Source organism: Carcharhinus amblyrhynchos, chromosome 7 (genome assembly GCF_965287045.1).
Source record: "Carcharhinus amblyrhynchos chromosome 7, sCarAmb.v2.hapA, whole genome shotgun sequence".
In the NCBI taxonomy this organism is placed as follows: Eukaryota; Metazoa; Chordata; class Chondrichthyes; order Carcharhiniformes; family Carcharhinidae; genus Carcharhinus; species Carcharhinus amblyrhynchos.
In genome coordinates, this window is record NC_137330.1 from 85,644,675 (window position 1) to 85,661,390 (window position 16,716).

Consider the following 16,716-nt stretch of genomic DNA (forward strand, 5'->3'; position numbering starts at 1 on the left):
GATGGGACCGTCTCTGTTTATTCATCCTCCAGAATGTTTTCTCTTTTTTTCATACTGTTTTTTACAAAACAATCTTCCATTAACGCTGCAAATCTCTTTCCCGGATTTCTAGTCGAGATATTGCCCCAATCAGTGGCCAGCCAGGTCTCTTTCTAATTTCCATCCACACTTCCTTCCACAGTGCCAGATTCACCCTGGCCTGAGGGTCTGGAACAACACTCCTATTTCACACTCTGGAATGTCGCTGAAGGCGAGGTGGTGAATTGTCAAGGAGCAACAGAACGACTTGAACGAAACCACCCTTTGACAGTTCCACACGTTTGACTCAGCATCATGCTGCTCTCGGAGACACACCCGCCCCCTGAGTGCAAGGAGCGTGTGTTCATTCAAATACTTTTGTTGACAGCACGCCTCCTAGCAGGGCACAGCGCTGTGGAGAGCGCTTTCCCTTCCCCAGACCTCTCAACGTTCGCCAGCAGCCGGGACGCTCTGTGGGAGCAGCGAGGCTGCGGGAAATTCCCCTGCAGTTCAGCTCAGGGCTCCGCTGCGAGTAGATGAACTGGACCGTTCCTGCACTGGCATGAAAATGCCCACAACATCACTTCTCCTCATGACCCTCTTCATTCTTTCAGAAGTTACAGGTGAGACTGAGATGTGACTTTTCATTTCCTTCTCCTGCCGAACGTTAGTTTTACTGTCTGAAATCAATCAGATTTATAATGCCTCACGGTATGGGGCTTGAATTATACATGTTGGCCAAACAAATTGCGGCTGCTAGCAACGGGATAGTGCACTTTGCTCCGGGACAGTAATACAGAGGTAGTGTTGACACTTTATGGCTATCATTGAGAAGCGCAAATAAAACTATTATTTATATACCCAGCAATTTGTGTCAAACAATCAGCCTATCAATTAGACAAGGTTTCTTGCAGCGCTGCTTCAGTCATTAGAATATCAAACAGGATATCACACAAAGAAACACTTTCCTTTTTCTCCACTCATTCATAGAGCGCGAATACAAACCAACAAACTTTCATTTGTACAGTACCTTCAACAAAGTAAAAGGCACCAATGAAAACAGTTCACAAACACTTCATTAGTCAACACTGGACACCTAGCCACATAAGGAGACATTTGGGTAGGTCATTAAAGGTTTGGTCACAGAGAAAGGTTTGAAGGATTGCCTTAAGGAATGTTACAGAGGCAGGGAAGTTTAGAATGGGGATTCCAGAGTTTAAGGAATAAGCAGCTGAATGCATGGCCATGCATGGTATGCAGTACTGGCCAATAGTTGGTCCACATGTCCAGAATGGTGGTGGAGTGTATAATATGCAGAAGAAGCCAGAATTGGAGGGGCAGAGATATATGAGGAGTTTAGGGTTGGAGAAGATTGCGGAGATAGGGAGGGGTGAAGCCATGGGTGAATTTGAAAACAGTGAACAGAATGGCAAAATTGGGATGTTGCCGGGCTAGGAAGCAGGATAGTTGCACTGGAGTACTGGGTGGACAGGACCTGTGGCGGGGTAAGAGGCAGGAAGCAGAGTTTTGGAAGAGCTCAGTTTTTGGTTGGTGAAAAATGGAAAGCTGGCCAGAAGAGGATTGTCACCAGAAAGCCAGGGAATGGTAGAATTAATGTAATTCTAATCATTTTAAAATTAATTACAATGTCACCAGCATCTGTCTTTAATGGACATGCATTCCCTATTACCATCTCTCTCTTAACATACATATTAAAACATTTCCTGATAGTGTAATGAGCTCCAATACTTACCCAAATTGGCAGTCACAGTTCAGAACCTGCAGTCCCAAATTGGCGAGGTGGTTGTTGAGGGAAAAGGTCCCAATCCAAGAAGGTGGTCCCAAACCAGCAGGAACAAAGAGAAGGATCAGAGAAAGGACATGTTGAGTCAAAATAAGCAACAGGAGTAAAGAAAAAGGCTCTAAAGTGAGAGCTATGAGGAGCAAACTTGAAGTAAAGTGGCCATGAGAGGAGCCCAGCAGACCTGAGAGGACAACCAGATGTTGGCAACTCCATGCTGTGGGCCACAAGGACAAAGATACCCCTTGGAACAGTGGTGCACTGCCTGGCATGGCTGAAGACCTGAAAGTGTGCTTGGAAGTTGAAACTTGCTCAGAATACACAGAGATCCAGAAGAAGAGAACCTCAGAAGGAGAGATTGAAACTCAGGAGATGGATCCTTGCTGAAGCCATCCAGAATGGGAGTAACGTTTGAAGAGAATTGATTTTTAAATATGGGAATTGTGAGAAAGCCAGAGTTTCAGTGAGGCCAGTTTTCCCACTATGCAGCAAGCATCAGGGTGGGTTGTTGAGAAATCCATAGAGTCTGCTGTGGTCACATCTGTCATTTAGTATGGAGTGTGGTGATTCTGACCACAGTTCATGAGTTGGACCACATGTACTGCATATTTATTCTGAATATTAGCATTTAAGATAGATATAGTAATTGTTTTATCTTTCTAAGTTGGCAGTCACACTGCCGCTGTTCAGGAACAGCATTTCCAAGTTGACCAAGTGGTTGTTGAGGGTCTACAAATATATAGCTACAGTGAAGGAATAGCGAATATGTCTTGTCTTTGCATTGAGATCTTTACAATCATTTTGTCTAGTGTAATCTCGTTCATTTTGCTTGAATAAATGTTTTACTTTTGTGTTAAAAGTTCTTCAGCAGACTCCTCTGAATGTGTTCAGTAACTTACCTTCACACTTACTAAAAAATATAAAAGTTAGGATCTATCAGGCCAGCTTTCACTCTGGGATCTGACTAGTCCAGTAGTAACACAACTGAAATTGTAACAATAGCCTTACAAGATTTTTTTCAGATTCCTCCTTGTACCTTTTAATACTTCCTTGTCAATTCTCCGTTGATTTGCGTAAGCCTTTCCTTTTAGCTTGATACTCTGTCTTACGTTGGTTGCTTAACTGCACAAGATTTTTTTTGCCTTTTAGGGTTTTGTTCTGGTCTTGTGTTCATTTGTATCAAATTGTTTGAACATCTCCCATTCTTTGTAGTGTTGCTGCAATTATTAAGGTTTGAACCTTGATTTGTGACTCTTCTTCCTTTCAACTTTCTTATGAATATTTGGTCATATTCTGGACATTGTTGCTTGATTTACCCTGACTATCAAATTGTTGGCCAATTGCACCTTGGTACTCATGACTGTATCTAATAAAATCAGTTCTTTTGTCAGTTCTTAAGCATTTTGGCTTAGATTTTACAGTAAGGCTATCAGTGCTCACCATTATTAAACAGCAGATCGGAGCAGCCTCCAGTCACCACTTGTGAGCAGTTAAGCATGGAAGCCAGGAAAACCATAGAATACCATAGAAAATTACAGCTCAGAAACAGGCCTTTTGGCCCTTCTTGTCTCTGCTGAACCATTTTTTTGCCTAGTCCCACTGACCTGCACTCGGACCATATCCCTCCACACCCCTCTAATCCATGTACCCGTCCAAGTTTTTCTTAAATTTTGGAAGTGACCCCGCATTTACCACTTTATCCGGCAGCTCATTCCACACTCCCACCACTCTCTGTGTGAAGAAGCCCACCCTAATATTCCCTATAAACTTTTCTCCTTTCACCCTTAACCCATGCCCTCTGGTTTTTCTCTCCCCTAGCCTCAGTGGAAAAAGCCTGCTAGCACTCACTCTATCTATACCCATCAAAATCTTATGCACCTTTATCAAATCTCCCCTCATTCTTCTACGCTTCAGGGAATAAAGTCCTAACCTATTCAATCTCTCTCTGTAACTCAGCTTCTCAAGTCCCGGCAACATCCTCATGAACCTTCTCTGCACTCATTCAACCTTATTTACATTCTTCCTGTACCAAAACTGCACACAGTACTCTAAATTCGGCCTCACCCATGCCTTACATAACCTTACCATAACACTCCAGTGCAGTGGAAGTTGCTGTCTGAAATTAAAACAGATAATACTGGAAATACTCGGCAGGTCTGGCAGCACCTGTGGAGAGAGAAAAGGCAGAGTTAATGATTCAGGTCATCAGATGCTGCTAAATCTGCAGTGTTTCCAGCGTTTTCTGTTTCTATTTTAGATGTCCATCGTCCATAGTATTTTGCTTTTGGAAGTTGCTCTCCAAGTTGGCCTTCACCTATCTGTGGGGAGGTATAAGTGTAATGAATGGTTGGTGTGGTTGTCTGTTGCTGACCACTAAAGTTGAGCCAATGTTCCAGAAAACTAGCGCATGGATAAATATTAGATAATTGTTGCTTACGTGTTTCTGCTTCTCCCAGTTTGTGTGAACATTAAAATCCCCCATTATAATCAAGTTGTTTTTGCTATCTTTTTCTCTGCTGTCTACATTTATATATCTTGCCGTTATGTCTTTTGGATCAGGAGTTTCATTCACAACTTTGATCAAAGTTTTGCATCTTTTGCAGCTCCTTTAATTCACCCTGCCTGCTCACCCTTCCTGAAATCTCTTCTTTTTACTTTTGTAGTTGTTTCTTTTATCGAAATTGCTGCTCCTCCTTCCTTTCTCCCCAGCTTCCCTGCCCTTGTTGATCTTACAACATGAGATATTTTCCTTCCAGTTTGTTGTGAGCTTTACTAAATCATACCCTTTATACTGTATTTATTCTTTGAACTTACTTGTTTTATTGTTTATCCTGCACGTATGCATAGTCTTATTTGGATAACTGTCATATGCTCTAGGTTTTTTTTGCACAATTTCTGTTTTGTCAGACTTTCTGTTACTATTGCTGTATGCATCGCTATACCAGTAATACAATATGCTCTTATTTTTTCATTGCTCCTGCTTTATTTCTCTCGAGGCATTTTATGTTTACTTCCTATCACTTTTTCGTACCATAAATGTCAAAATGAACTGGGGGTGGCACAGTGGCACAATGTTAGCACTGCTGCCTCACAGCGCCAGAGAATCTGGGTTCGATTCCCAGCTTGGGTCATTGTCTGTGAGGAGTTTGCACATTCTCCTCATGTCTGCGTGCGTTTCTTCCAGGTTCTCCAGTTTTCTCTCACAATCCAAAGATGTGCAGGTTGGGTTGATTGGCCATGGTAAATTGCCCCTTAGTGTGAGGAGACTAACAGGGTAAATATGTAGGGTTACGGTTTAGGGGCTGGGTGGGATTGTGGTCAGTGCAGACTCGCTGGGGCAAATGAGATTCTACAATTCTATGATCTTATCCACATTTTTATGTGCTGACCTTTGCTCCCATCCTTATCTTTTTATGTTACACTTATTTATATCCAAATCCTCCACCTCCACTTTATTGGTTTAAAGTTCACTCCACATGATGGGCGGCACAGTGGCATATGGGCGGCATGATGGCACAGTGGTGAATACGGCTGCCTCACAGCACCAGGGCCCGGATTCGATTCCAGCCTCAGGTCACTGATTGTGTGGAGTTTGCACATTCTCCCTGTGTCCACGTGGGGTTCCTTTGGGCGCTCCGGTTTCCTCCCACAGTCCAAAGATGTGCAGGTTAGGTCGATTGGCCATGCTGAATTGCCCCTTAATGTCATGGGGATTAGCAGGATAAATATGTAGGGTTACAAGAATAAGGCCTGGGTGGCATTGTGGTTGGTGCAGACTTGATGGACCGAATGGCCTCCTTCTGCACTGTAGGGATTCCATGATTCCATGATTCTAAGACTACTTTGCCTTTCTGCTCATGCATTGGTCCCAGCTTGGATCAGGGACTGCTCAACCCAACAGTACAGCTGCTTCCTGTCTCAGTCTCAGGGCAGTTTCTCATGAAATGGAGCCACTCCTACCCACACCAATCTTCTTCATCTTCCTCCTCTTCTTCATTCCTGATTAGTTTATCCCGATTTCAAGGTAGTAATCTAAAGATTATCACATTAGCTGCCATGTGTTTCAATTATCTTCCTAATACTCCCTGTTCATTCTTATGTTTCTGGTTCCGGCATAAACCACAACTATTGGTTCTTTCCCCTTCCCTTTCTAAGTTCCTTTCCAGCTGCTGACACCTTCTGGAATCTGACTCATGACTGAAGAGGTTGATCTCTATTCCCCTAATTGTCAAAGTTCCTACAACGACAACCTTACATTATTGTTCTTCCTCAACTTGAACCACCTCCTGCTCCACAGCTCCATTGTTACAAAACCCAGCTAGTTCACTAATGTCCTTTAGGGAAGGAAATCTGCCATTCTTACCTGGTCTGGCCTGCATGTGTTTCCAAACCCATACCAAGTGGTTGACTCTGCAAATCCCTGATGGTATTTAAACGAAGCTGGCCCAGCAAGCAACAACACATCCCATGAATGAATTTAAAAAGTGTTTTGACTTTTCCCTTAGACTTTCTCCATATCCTCACAAATATCTAGTACCCCACACCAATTGGACAAGGTCAGCTTTCTTGGTTTCTCCTTCCCTGCCTTGACTAGGTTCCGCTTCCCACACAGCTGTCAGTCACGCATTCTTCTTTCTGTACCAGTTCTTCTCTATCTCATACAACTGTGTTCTGGAATGAACTGTTCAGATATTCCTCCTCAATCCACCTTCATATTATGGGCTGAATTATGCTGCAGCTTTAGGACCCCGATGTCAAGGCAAAAAGCCTGTTCCAAGCCCACACTTGATGGCAGTGGCCACCTGCAGGTCTGCCATCCAATTCAGAACAGCAGTTGACCAACAGACCATAAAGGTATAGGAGCAGAATTAGGCCACTCCGCCCACTGAGTCTGCTCCACCATTCAATCACGACTGTTATGATTCTCATCCCCATTCTCCTGCCTTCTCCCTATAACCCTTGATCCCCTTATTGATCAAGAAGCTATCTATGTCTGTCTTAAAGACACTTAATGACCTGGCCTTCACAGCTCTCTGTGACAATGAATTCCACAGATTCACCACTCTCTGGCTGAAGAAATTCCTCCTCACCTCGATTTTAAAGGAACTTCCCTTCACTCTGAGATTGTGCCCTCAAGTTCTAAACTCTCCCAGTAGTGGATACGTCCTCTCCACATCCACTCTATCCAAACCTCTCAGTATTCTGTAAGTTTCAATTAGACCCCTCCCTCATCCTTCTAAACTCCACCGAGGATAGACCAGACTCCTCAACTGCTCCTCATATGACAAACCCTTAATTCCTGGGATCATTCTTGTGAACCTCTTCTGGAGCCCCTGAAGGCCAGTACATCCTTCCTTAAGTATGGGACCTAAAACTGCTCACAATATTCCAAATGGGGTCTGAACAGAGCCTTATACATCCCTCCTCTTGTATTCTATCCCTCTAGAAATGAATGCTAACATTGAATTTGCCTTCTTAACTGCCTACTGAACATGCATCCTTTTCCCATTTAAAAAATAGCCTATTGCCTCTATTCTTCCTACAAAGCGCATAACCTCACACTTTCCCACATTGTATTCCATTTGCCCCTTCTTTGCCCACTCTTCTAACTGTCTAAATCATTCTGTAGCCTTCCCACTTCAACACTATCTGTCCCTACATATCTTATGATCTCCTGATGTTGCTGGCCCAATCAGAGGACTGGCAGCTCTGAAACCTTAGTGGTCCCACCTTAGTAGTAGGGAGCGGTGATCATTGCTGGCACAGCTCAGTAATCTCCAGGTGAATCCAAGAAAGTAAATCAAAAATTAGGGGGCTATTCATTGGAGAGGAAACCCATCTAGGGGATTGAAGGGGCTATGAGGGCTGCCTTTCCTGCTGTGTAAGCCATGATACTTCCAGTCGGGTGGTTCCCCTTGGCTCCCTCAGGCAGGCCATCTCCATATAGCTGGCAGCCTCCTCCTGATATGACTTTGATGGTGGGGGGTGGGGAGGAAAGTGGCAGGGAAATCCAATGTTGCAAACTGGCTCAGTGGCTGCTAATCACGGCCTTAGTAACATAAATCAGTTCCCTACCTCCATGGGGTGGGCACCTGAGTCTGCACAGCAGCTTGTAGGATTGCCACCCCCTCCAGGATTGGCCTAGAGTCTCCAGGCATTTACCCTGCTGCGAAGAACCCTGGTGAAAAACCATCTAGCCATTCAAAAGGGTTGGTTCTTTTGTCATTTTTCTGAACATTTCTCTTTCCCAGATATAAAAATGCTGGTAAATGGGGGAAAAAAAAGGTTGTTTGGCTGACAGCAAAGTAGCATCTAATTGGGTGGTGAGCCTTTTTGCTTTCCACTTGGAAAGTAGGAAGGCAATGTGACGCAAGGATGAATGTGTTAGCTGACTAATGGCTGGGGTGTGGTGAAACTTCCATGCTTAATCACTGTTGGCAACCAGACCGGCCAGCTTCCTAGCTCACCACTGGGAATCCACCCTGACCATTTGACAACGTTGGGTAGCCTATCATGTTATTGAAGCAGCCCCTGACCTCCATTCTCACGGCCCAGGTGCTGGCAAAATTCCAGTTAGTGTGTTGGAATGTCACTAACACATTGTCCAGTTTGGGTCAGTACAGATTTGATGGAGAGTTGCCTCCTTCCGCACTGTAGGGATTCTATGATTCTATTGTTCTATTTCTCGCTAACTGATTCAACTGTAATACTAAACATGTTACAGTATTCCTCAGTTTTGTATGTTCAACTCTATCAAGCCTAGGTGGGCCTCATAATTAAAGGTAACCATTTGGTTTTTGCTTTTGCCCATTTTGTATTTTCCAATGCAGAGTTTTTTCAGAGGCTAAGTATTGAGCTGAACTCTGGCTAATACAAAGTCTCAGGGCGACAGTATACAGTGAAAGATGTTCTTCATTGACCAAAGTATGCTGGGAGACAAGTGTTAGGCATTCCAACACTGCTCTGAAGTTACATCGTATTGGCAATATAATTATACAATTTCCAAAAGTCATTTTACACATCCACTGACTCGTCCCAGTCAGAAATGAACTAATCATCATTAGTACAGGTCAATCATTATTAGTAAATGTTACATGCCTTGACCAATTACATTTATGCTCCGATAACATGGGAACAGTGATTACAAATGATTTCTGACTGGCTTTCCCATAGCCATCTGTTGGTTGCTCCAGACCATCTTGCCTGGTTTAATACTTTGTCTATTCATTAAGCTGTCTGGGATCACTAACTTTGTCCTTGGTTGATGAAATATTCTGAGTGGCACAGTGATTAGCATCGCTACCTCACAGCGCCAGGGTTCCAGGTTAATTGCAGCCTTGGGTCACTGTTTGTGTGGAGTTTACACATTCTCCCCGTGTCTGTGTGGGTTTCTTCTAAAGAACATAAGAACATAAGAAATAGGAGCAGGAGTAGGCCATCTGGCCCTTCGAGCCTGCCCCGCCATTCAATAAGATCATGGCTGATCTGTCGTGGCTCAGTTCCACTTTCCCGCCCTCTCCCCATAACCCTTAATCCCCTCTCTTATCAAAAACCCATCAACCCGCTTCTTAAAAATATTTAGCGAGGCAGCCTCCACCACTTCAACGGGCAGAGAATTCCAGAGATTCACCACCCTTTGAGTGAAGAAGTTCCTCCTCAACTCCGTTCTGAACCGCCCCCCCTTTATCTTGAGGCTGTGCCCCCTAGTCCTACTGTCTTTTTTGAGCGGGAAGAGTCTTTCCACCTCTATCCTATCCATCCCATGGGTGCTTCGGTTTCCTCCCACTGTCCACTGATGTGCAAGTTAGCTGGATTGGCCATGCTAAATTGACCATATTGTCAGGGGGATTAGCAAAGTAAATGCGTGAGGTGGCGGGAATAGGGTCTGGTGGGATTGTGATCGGTACAGACTTGATGAGCCAAATGACTCTTTCTGTACTGCAGGGGTTCCATTATCTATGAATATTATCTAGGGCCCATTGCCAGTAAGAGCTATGCTTCTGTGAGTGTGTTGTTATAAAGAATGACTACTTCCTATGATGTCTTAGAGCTCAGTGCCATTAGCCAAGATGTATGCTTTTTTCAATAATATGCTTTTCAGAAATACATGTTTGAATCCTTTAACTGTGGGCTTATGTGTTTCTATGCAAAAAGTTCCTCTGTAAAGTATATGTATAAGGCAGCCTGTGACTCTTATGCTAAATTAATGCACTCTATTTTAATAGTCTTTGCAGTAAGAAGTCTCAACACCAGGTTAAAGTCCAACAAGTTTATTTGATAATAAACACACAAGCTTTCGGGGTTTGTCCCTTTGTCAGGTGAGTTAATTCACTTCGTCAGGTGAATGAACTCACACACCTGATGAAGGAACAAACCCCGAAAGCTTGTGGGTTTGCTATCAAATAAACTTGTTGGACTTTAACCTGGTGTTGTGAGACTTCTTACTGTGTTTACCCCAATCCAACGCCGGCATCGCCACATCATTAATAGTCTTTAACAGTGTTTTAATCCCAGGGTATTTTGAATCTCTCTAATACCAACATTAAGTGGTCCATTAATCTATAAAGTAATGGAGAATGCACCATTTTGCTAAGCCGGATCCATGTGCCTTAAAACCACAAATACTAATTGTTGTTAAGTTAAAAACAGACCAACATCGCTCAATGTGTAACTGCTGGCTGGTCAGGTAACTTTAAGATGGAATGTACTTTAACCTGTTCTGTTACTGGAGAGTTTGTACATTCCAAATGAACGCTTTGGTTTCTCCTTTCATCTGGTATGATTCAAGTGTACACAATCAGTGTTGATAGACAACTGAAGCATGAAGAACATCACGTTTACATATATACCAAACTTTTATAATAGCTAAGTAGATGAGTGCCTCATGATGGGTCACTGTTCAGTACATAATCAGCTCATCATTGAAACAACAGTGGTTACAAGTGATAGAATGGAGGTGGAAGAATAATTCTATATTTTGTGTAAAGGCTTATGCAACATCCTGCGAGTGTGACAAATGGTCCATAGAAATGCAACTTTTCTAGTCTTTGCTCTTTTGGTTTATATTTATCCTTAAAATCCAATTTTGGATAAACATAATTGAGCAAGTCAAAAATAAAGAAAAATCATTCGCTATTTCATTATTTTTTTCCAAAACTAAACATATTTTTTAATTTTGTTCTGGAAAATATTGTGGCATTATTTCATTCTTGGACCAATTTTACCATTTTGATTCTAAGAATCACTGAATCTGGGCGCAATACAGACCTGACTTGGAAAACTGCTCTCAGGTGCCCCCATACGCACTTTGCCTGAAAACAATCACAAGTCTGAATTGCGCTGTGGGCGGGGCTTATCGTGCCCGAACCACTGCAGCTCTGATCAGAGCTTTGAACTGCGCATGCACAGTGAAAATAAATTTGAAAAATGCACCCCTATCACATCGCTCCCGGGCCGCACAAAGCAGCTAAAGCAGCCCGGGAGCGACGGCCCCCACAGATATTGCCCCACCCCTACAACATAACTGTTCCCCCTTATCCATCCACCCCGCCCCCCCCCTCCCCAGCTACCCAGACTGATCGCAACCCTCTGCCCCCTTCCCCCCCAACCGATTTGCCCCTAGAGTGGCAGCAGTCCCCCTGCCCGTGCGCCCCCCCCCCCCACCCTGTTCCCCCACCAGAGATTGATCGGTCCTCCGTTTTCCACCCCCCTCCCACAAGAGAATGATCGGGCCTCCCTCCTCCCCCCGCCAGAGAATAATGGGGCCTTCCTCCCCCCGCCCCCACCCCCCCCACCCCCCCCCCCCCACCCCCCCCACCCCCCCCAGCCAGAGAGTGATCTAGCCTCCCCCTCACCCCCAACAGAGAACGATTGGGCCTCCCTCCTCCCCACCCCCACCAGAGAATGATCTGGCCCCCTCCCCCATCCCCCCTCCCCCTCCCCTCTCCCCTCTTCAACATCAATCTGAGTTAGAGAGCTGCTGGGAGCTCTGACCTTACCTCTTTAGAAGCTGGAATGCCTGAAACAGACCTTTGCCGAGCAGATCTGTTTCGTGCCAAATTTGGACAGGCGATCGCGATGGTTAAAGGGGAAATGCTGATGAAGTTGGACGGGCAGTTCATTAATTCAATTTAAATGCATGCAGATGCATTTAAATTGCCATTGCACCAGTTTCGAGCGCGGTTTGGATCGCGGCCATTTTCGGGTCTTGGTAAAGTGGGCATTTGCGCGGACGTGGGTGCGGACCGCATTAATCACCTCATGCCTGACTTTACCCATTTTTCACACCCATAAAATCGGGTCCCTCAAGTCTACCTTCATATAATTGGATTGCTCTTTCTCACCTCTAAGTATAGATAAAGAGTTCAAAGGCTTCAATCATCATTAGTCTATATCGACTTAGCAATTACAGTGGTGTTATTTTATCCAGTAGCTTCTCACAGTAATGACACAGTCTCTTATGTGTGAAAATTTACAACAGCTAGTGGTCAATAGATATATTTAGCTGTGAAGCACTTTAGGATGATCTAAGTTCCTGAACGCTGCTAAAAAGTAAATGCAAGTTCTCTTAATATTCATTAACTTGCTCATGCTTGTGGGACCATTACGCATTATCAATATGACTGAACGCTAATAATTGGAGCTGACGTTAGCATCATAGAAATGGTGTCAAACTGGTTTATCCCAAGAAGTATAAGTCAGCAGTGAAGCAATGGATGGAATTCAGAGAAAACAGTTGAGTCAGAAGGCAGGAATAGGGCAATAGAACATAGTCTGACAACAAGCATGCAAAAATGTTGCAAAACAAGCTCATCGTGATTAAAAATCATGAGGCTAATAAGTTCATTTTAAGTGATTGATGTTAGCTTCAATTTAGTGCTACAAAGTAGAAGGAGGGCTTCAGTATCAACTGGATAAGAAAACCTTTGGCAGAGGCACTAAAGGCGCCTCTTTCTCAGCCTCATTAATAACTGGGAAAACATGGTAAGGGCAGTCTGGGGGCAGAGGAAGGGGAGTGATCTTCGAGCTAGTAGACTCAAATGGCTGGTTGCCATGGCCTCTCTGGGCACTGGATTTCTGGTGTTGTCAGCTCCATGCCAGAAATTGGTGCTGAGTTGTATAATTTATTTGAATTAGCATTTGAATCTAATTAGCAGGCCCTGGGCTAATGTCTCCAGTCCCTCCAGTGTCTTCAACTTCCAGCCAGTAGTATTTCACTCCAGCAGGGTTTACAATAACGACCCACTAGCGGGGAGCTGGCAGCCCGACACCGCTGCAGTGAAGGGGAAGCTATCAAGGTCCCACAGAAGGTCAGGGCGAGATGGGGTGCATCCTGGACATTGCCAGCTTGACTGTGCCAGCCAGACCCTTTGGCACTGTCCAAGGGGCAAACTGCCAATGCTCAGAGGCCACCTTGGCACTACCCACTGGGTATTAGACTGTGCCAAGGGGGCAGGGCCTAAAAGGGCGAGGCCTCTTGGGGGAGATCGCTGGGAGCGGGAGATCTCACTGCCACTTCCCACTCAACGGTAGAGGGAGGGTGGACAGCAATCAAGGCTGGCCTTTGGGGTGGTCAGCCTGTTTGGGGGTTAGGGACTGCATGGAGGGTGGCGGTCAGAACTGGGGGGTACTCGGGGTTGCCGGTGGTGGGGGGAGGATCAGTACTTTGGGGTGAGAGGAGATTGAGGCTGCTGGGATGGAGGGGGATATCGAGGCGGGCCAGTCGGGCGGATTCACGGCTGGTCCAGACACATTGGGGTCAGGGGGCAACAATCATGCTGTCGGGTGAGTGGGAAGGGTGGGGGTCTGTGTGCCAGCAACACAGGGTTGCTGTGCTGGCCAGTGATCAGCATTGTGCAGCCATTGTGCACACGCCAATCTTGGCACTGAGAGATCAGCACGTGCTCAGTGGCCCGCTCAGTGCTATGTTCCTCCTGAGCAGGAATAGGCTCACCCCTGGATTTTCAGCGTGATTCACACAAGAGAACTCTGCAGTGTACAGAGTGTGGAGACTCATTTTGAAAATGCTGCTTTAAAAAAACAGCGTGATTCACTCCAGTTTTTATGCGAATCTGACACATTTTTGGGAGAATCCCACCCACTATCTTTCACCATTTTCTCATCCATTTATTCAAATTCATAATTTTTAAAAATCAAATCAATGCAAATAACGACATGCAAGTTGACCTGACCATTTGTCAGCACCAAGAATCATGTTTAGGCCTCTGTATAAGCCTCTTCTATGGCTTATCTTCACATTCAGAGTCAGCCTCAATTTTTCACTTCAGAAATGTTTTAGTCACTCTGCAAGTGAGCACAAGGGATCAAGCAACCGATGCAGGATTGTGCTGTCAAAGACATGCTTTGGGAGCTTAAGACACACCCACACACCAGAGAGAAATGAGTCCTCTAACAGAATGAAATACGAAGCTGGGTTCAAGCTATAATTGTTATATAGTGAGGAGCTTCTGTGATTTAATGAAAGGGTTAGTGAAAAACTGGTGTGAGAATGAAAGAAGAAGGAATCAGCCCTGAAGAAGATGCCCAAGACCAAATGCACCATCAGAACAGGGACCAAGTGCCTGGCCTGATCTTGAGAGGCATGTATCGGGATGAATCTTCAAATATTGTCAGAATTGTCACCAGAAAATTAATATGTCTATACACACTTAGGTGGGTCAAATCAAACCCTGAGCCCAGCAAAGATTTCAGAGCAGCAGTTAGTTTGCGTGGCCATTTTTATGGAACAAAAATATCTCATGTTGTAGCAGACCAAGATTGCTTTGAGACCACCAAAAGACCCCAATGCCAAAATCACCTCTTCCCATTCATCATCAGACGTGACAAAAATACCCAAAATGTCACACTGGCAACATGGATGAAATAAACATTAATTTCAATAAGCCTGGCATCCAAGCTATAGAGTGGAAAAGTTTGAAAACAGCTGCAGTGAAAACCACAGGACTAGATTCATTAGCCTGCATGGACAACAGAGTGAAATTTAAGCCTGTGATAATTATCAAACGTAAAACCATGCTGAAAATCAAGTTCCTTACAGTACAGATTTGCATGTCCATGAAGTTTGTTGAATGGATAAGGATGGAGTGAAGTTATAGATCGTGTGGAATAGACATCCAATGGCCTACTCGAACACAACTTAATAGGGTTGGACATATTCAGATCACATCTAACCAAGAGTGTCTGTGAGGGGTAACATCCAAATTGCAGTAATAACAGGGGTCTAATATCCCAAGTTCAACCTGGGGCAGCAAGGTGGTACAGTGGTTAGCACTGCTGCCTCACAGCGCCAGGGGCCCAGGTTCGATTCCTGACTTGGGTCATTGCCTGTTGGAGTTTGCACATTCTCCCTGTGTCTGCGTGAGTTTCCTCTGGGTGCTCCGATTTCCTCCCACAGTCCAAACTTGCGTGGGTTAGGTGGATTGGCCATGCTAAATTGCCCCTTAATGTCAAGGGGGACTAGCTAGGGTAAATACATGGAGTTTTGGGGATAGGGCCTGGGTGGGATTGTGATCAGTGCAGACTGAATGGGCCTCCTTCTGCATTGTAGAGATTCTATGATTCAACCTTTGAACGTGTGTCCCAAGCCATTCAAGGATCATGTCCATATGGAATGGAATAGGCGGATATTGGAGCCAGGGAGAAACATTCACGAAGAGTGAAAATATATTTGCTGCCCCACTTGGTGTCTTGTGTGGTTTCATCATCAAATCGTGGGATTCTATTTGTCACAACTGCCATTGGATCAGTAAAAAATGTGAAATATCCAACTCAATGGATGGAGGGGAAACTGATTTGTTGTGGAGGGATGATTCTGAAATCAAAAGTGCCACATCAGATCCAGAGTGGGATCCTTATGATGATGCCATGGTCAAAGTAACTCAGAATGAATGTGAAGGATTTTTTTTCTCAGATGCTGAAGGTAATGAATTTTTCAGATGTAAAACCCTGTAATTGTGGTTAGAGGTATCCTTATAGAATTCAATATTCAATAAAACCTGTCATGTTGATTTGATTTGTATTTTTTATGCAAATGTAAAACTGCAGTCACCCACACCAACACCAATGGTTCACATCTTATAAGTCAGCCCCATTTTTTAATAAGTCAAAGGTTGACTTGCACAACTCAATCGGCGGTAATACTAATATTAAAAGAGTTAAGTCTACTCAGAGCATCAAAAACATATTTATTAGTTGTACAGAATGCAAAAGATTTACAGGATAAATGGTTTGTTGATCAATCAGTAAAGCAGTAACTGATTTCCCTACATTCCATTGTTCAAATTACAACAGGCACACAGTGCTCCTGCTTACAAGAGGTAATGCACTTCGTTGCTATGTTTCTGTTATAGCTCCAGGGGCCAAAGGAGGCAAGGGATATGGGCAGAAGGGGGGTTCAGGATATTTAATTTGATGATCAATATGAATGGTGGAGCGGCCTCAAAGGGCCGAATGGCCTATTCCTGTTTCTAGTTTCTATGTTTCACTAAATGTCCCTTTAATACCAACATTATTTCTATTTGAAGGGGACCAGAGGAGTTCTCCTGCGTCCTGGCCTATCTTGCAAACACTTAAACAGATTATCTAATCATTAATGTTATTGCTATTTGTTAGAGCTTGCTGAGCACACATTAACGCAAATGTTTTCCTATATTACAACAACGACTGCATTTTATTGACTGTGAAGAGCTACGACATGTGATGGAAGGTGCTTTATAAATGCAAATCTTTTTATTGGCAGTAAATTGACCCTAAATTAGTTTCCCTCAATGTGGAATGCCATAAACAATAGATAAGGGTCATCGGTGGAGGGGGGGACTGGTAATGTTAAAATGGTGGCGCGGGTTCGTTGGGCCGAAGGGCCTGTTTCCCAGGCTGTC

General features: G+C 44.3%; 1 protein-coding gene across 1 annotated transcript in view; it reads left to right on the forward strand.

Annotated features, from left to right (window-relative positions):
* The first annotated feature begins 412 nt into the window (after positions 1-412).
* LOC145345097 (uncharacterized) overlaps positions 413-16,716 on the forward strand; it is a 53,867-nt gene continuing 37,563 nt past the window's right edge. Inside the window, exon 1 of the mRNA XM_080192699.1 lies at positions 413-641. Coding sequence (XP_080048825.1) covers positions 581-641 — 61 coding nt within the window. The 5' untranslated portion in view covers positions 413-580. The remainder of the gene's footprint in view (positions 642-16,716) is intronic.